The sequence below is a fragment of the Ursus arctos genome, unplaced genomic scaffold (assembly GCF_023065955.2).
Source record: "Ursus arctos isolate Adak ecotype North America unplaced genomic scaffold, UrsArc2.0 scaffold_6, whole genome shotgun sequence".
NCBI lineage: Eukaryota > Metazoa > Chordata > Mammalia > Carnivora > Ursidae > Ursus > Ursus arctos.
In genome coordinates this window covers 6514281-6518343 of record NW_026623078.1, presented here as the reverse complement: position 1 = coordinate 6518343, position 4063 = coordinate 6514281, and the positions used below count along the sequence as shown (strand labels likewise).

At 36.7% G+C, this 4063-nt stretch overlaps 1 protein-coding gene across 1 annotated transcript; it reads right to left on the bottom strand.

Annotated features, from left to right (window-relative positions):
• Nucleotides 1-1026: 1026 nt before the first annotated feature.
• LOC125281709 (olfactory receptor 4F21-like) lies at nucleotides 1027-1962 on the bottom strand. Its single transcript, XM_048215366.1, has one exon. The coding sequence runs from the start codon at nucleotides 1960-1962 to the stop codon at nucleotides 1027-1029; it is 936 nt and encodes a 311-aa protein (XP_048071323.1).
• Between the last annotated feature and the right edge of the window lie 2101 nt (nucleotides 1963-4063).

Below are 4063 nucleotides of genomic sequence, written 5' to 3'. Positions count from 1 at the left end.
GAGGAAGAAGATAGTGAAAGTATTCTTGGGTACATATGCAATGATAGATGCCATTAATACTTGTTTCATTAACACTCCTGTATTTGAAGAATTCAATGATGGAGTGAACTTACATGGAACTTGAATGCCTCTAAGCGTGGGAAAATGTGGAGTGTATCTGATAATTTCAGTGTTGCATTCATATCCCTCTGTGCTTAATATTTCCAAGAATGTATATTGTTTTGTACCACACACTGCAAAGATTTTCTGCCTGAGGACTTTTCTTTGGATATCAAAACTGTTCAACCTGCTATGTAGGGAAAGCTTGGAACTTCCATGGAGTTAATGCCTCAGAGCTACCCCAACACAGAAATACACAGCTGCCTTGCCTCAAGTGAAATAAAGATGTTATAGAATAGGTGCATTCTCCTAGAGGGCCATAGCAGAATTGCACCCCAATGTCCATATGGTAGAATGCCAGTTAGTATACCCTCTGTTGGCAACCTTCCTTTTTCTGTCCCCTGTCTCCACTTCTGAACAAATGTGTTCCTAGTGCCCCATCCAAATAAACTCCTGGCCCACTGAATTTGTCTCTGGGTCTTCTTTTAAATAATAAGTAAAGCTGTTGGAGACACACAAACACACACACACACACACACACACACACACACACACACACACACACTCAGCAATTTAATGTGAAGATTCTTGATGTTCATTCACCAGAACTAATTTACAGGTTATTTTTAGACATTATGAATAGCAGAAACAGTGTTATTACATTTTTATTTGAGAAATAAACAAAAATTCAAAATTAAAATATTCTTTGTTAGATTATGCTGTTCTCTGTTAGAATACCAGTTCTTAGTGTGATGAATTTACATTCCCGTGATTGGTAATGGTTGTACACTCCACAGGTGAAGTAGTAGCAGGCTTAGGATGGCAGATGATGCGTTTGTTCGGGATATGTTAAATTTGAGGTACCTAAGTAGGGATAGGTCAGTGTGTAATGGGATGTTTAGTTTTAAAACTCACCCAAAAAAGTGGTCAACACAGTCTGGAATAAGATATCTTTTTGCGCAGTCTTTTTATAGCTACCTTTATGTCTTTGTTCCGTAATGTATAGATGGCAGGATTCAAGACAGGGGTGATAGCAAAGTCCACGATGAACAGATTTTTATCAATTGAAGGTGGGGGAGAAGGCCAGACATACAAAAACATGCATGGAGTGAAAAACAACAAAACCACAGTGATGTGAGCTGACAAAGTAACAAATGCCTTGGACAATTCTCCTGAAGAACGTTTCTGGACTGTGATCAAAATGAACGAATAGGAAAGGATTAGCAGGAAAAAGGTGCCCATGCTCATGAAGCCGCTGTTGGCAGCAACAATAAACTCAAACTTGGCTGCATCTGTGCACGCAAGCTTTATGATCTTAGGAAAGTCACAGTAAAAGGTGTCCACTTTATTTGGCCCACAAAAAGGCAACTTTATAACAAATAAAAACTGAGACATAGCATGGATCACCCCAGTTACCCATCCGGTGATTACAAATGAAATATATATTTTAGGATTCATGATTTTCAAGTAGTGAAGAGGCTTATGGATGGCTGTACACCTGTCAAATGCCATGGGTATGAGTAACACCATCTCCACTCCTCCCATGATGAGAATAAAACATATCTGTGTCATACAACCTTGGAAAGAAATTACTTTGTATTCATGTAAGAGGTCTTTGATTATCTTGGGAACTGTGGTAGAGGAAAGACCCACATCAATGAGGGACAGGTTGGCCAGCAGGAAATACATGGGAGAATGTAGGTGAGAATCAAAAATTACCAAAAACAAAATAAAAAGGTTTCCCAAGATGACCCCTAAATAGAGCAAAGAACATATCAAGATGAGAAAAAGTTTTTTCTCCCAAGAGAAAGAAAGGGCCAGTAACACAATCTCCATGATCACAGAGTCATTTAATCCACCCATTGACTGGGAGAGGAGAGTTGATTTTCAAGTGACCTGACGATAAAAATTAAAAAGATTAAGTATCACTGGCAGAAACATAGATCCCCTAGTTGCCTTGCTAATTAAGTTAGATATAATTGACTGAGAGAAAAAAAATGAAGAATTTGGAGGAAATAAGTTTAGCAGCAAATTTACTATATAAAGGGGGATATATGAGGGAAAAATATGTGACTATAAATTTTGCAGATAGAGCCAAAAGGGGTTACTTTAATTTTCACCCCATACTTAAGTCTTTCTTAAAAAAATTTCTCAAACATTTCTAGATCATTATTCTGACCATTTCCCTAAGTGTTTTTTTTAAACCACATAAATATGTAATTCTCTCTTCTCTTACTTGAACCTTTCTTAGTCCCTTAAATTTTCTGTTCTTACAAAACAGATGAACATAAGGGAAGGGAAGGAAAAATAAAATAAGATGAAAACAGAGGGAGGCAAATCATAAGAGACTCAACTATAGGAAAGAAACTGAGGTTTGCTGGAGGGGAGGAGTGTGGGGGTGGTAATTGGGTGATGGGCATTAAGAAGGGCACTTGAAGTCGTGAGCAGTGGGTGATGTATGCAACTAAATGATGAATCACTAAATTCTGCCTCTGAAATGAATATTATAGTATGTTAATTAAATTTAAATAGAAATTTTTAAAAATTTTGTTTTCCTTCTTCACTGGGCTTATAGAGATCACCATGACAAAATTACTTGAATATATCCCATCACTCACTACATTGGACTTTTTAGTTTAAATGAAACTCAGGTGCACAGGCTTAATAATTTTAATACTTAGTTTATGATGTGATTATCACCATTGGTCCAAGACCACTTTTAGTAAGCAGGTTACTTAATGACAAGCCAAATATAAAATAAAATATTGCATATCTGAGAGTAAATAGGAGTAAATATAATTATAAATAATAATTAATCCTAATGATCACAGATAACAGATTTGAGTGTCTCCTATATTTAGGGAATTGTGTTAAGTATATCATTTCTTTCAAACCTCCTAATGACTCTATAAGATGGGTTCAGTTTTATTATCCCCACTTCACAAATGAAACAGTGCCTGAGAAAGAGGAGGTGGCAAGGCTAGGAGTGTATCAAGAGTTTTAGGACTGGAGAGTGCATTCTTCTAGCTAATGCTCTGTGCTCTTCAAGGCCAGCACTTCCAAATACATTCTAGCCCTCTCCAAGGATCCAGATGCATTAACCTTTTTCCTTCATCTGAACTTTTTACTTCCCTTGATGTGTTGCACATCTCCTTCAAAAATCAAATCTGTCAAGGGTGGGAGGGGGGTATCCTTCTTATTTTCCCTTTACTCTGTAAAAACCCTTTACAGGTAAGTTTATTTTACCTTATACCTCGTATTCATTGAACAAGCCAAAACAAGCTAGCTTGCTCCAGAGAATCCTTTTAGAGAAGTCACCAGGGATTTAGCACACAATGGTCTACATATAAAAATGTCACATATAATAAACAGTTTTCAGTCTTTATCTTACATACTTGTTCTCCAAATTTGGTACTATTGATCATGCATTGATTTTGGAATTTATTCTGTCATTGGTTGCTGTATATGTATTGGCTGCCTACCCCAAAGCCTTTTCCATACCAGTTTGTGCCAGGAGAACACCTATCCATTTAGGTATTTGGTGGAGATTTTCCAATTTTTGGAGAGGGTAAGTTCTTATCTTAGACCTGGGATGAAATATGATAATCTATGTGCCTTGGCCATGGATTGGTGTAAGTGGGGCATGTAGCCGAGTTTTGATGAGATACATAACAATGCTTTCTGTGGAAGGTTTTTTTTCCCCAGATTAAAATACAAAGATTAATATGGAGAAGTCTCTTTTTCTGGCTCTTTTATTCCTGCATTCAATATTAATGTGATGCCTAAGATGTAGCAACCATGAGTTTTGGGTATCTACATGTTAAAGATGATATTATGAACAGATAGAAAAATAATCCAGCCTAAAAGGTCTTTGCCTGATGTCAACAAAGGTCTACCTTCTGATATCTTGTTGAGAAAAATAAAAACTTACTTTGTTTAAGAGCCTGTAAATAAGGCAATATTA

Excerpts from the sequence above, each read along its gene's own strand:
- LOC125281709 (XM_048215366.1), bottom strand. The coding sequence starts at position 1,962 with ATGGGTGGATTAAATGACTCTGTGATCATGGAGATTGTGTTACTGGCC.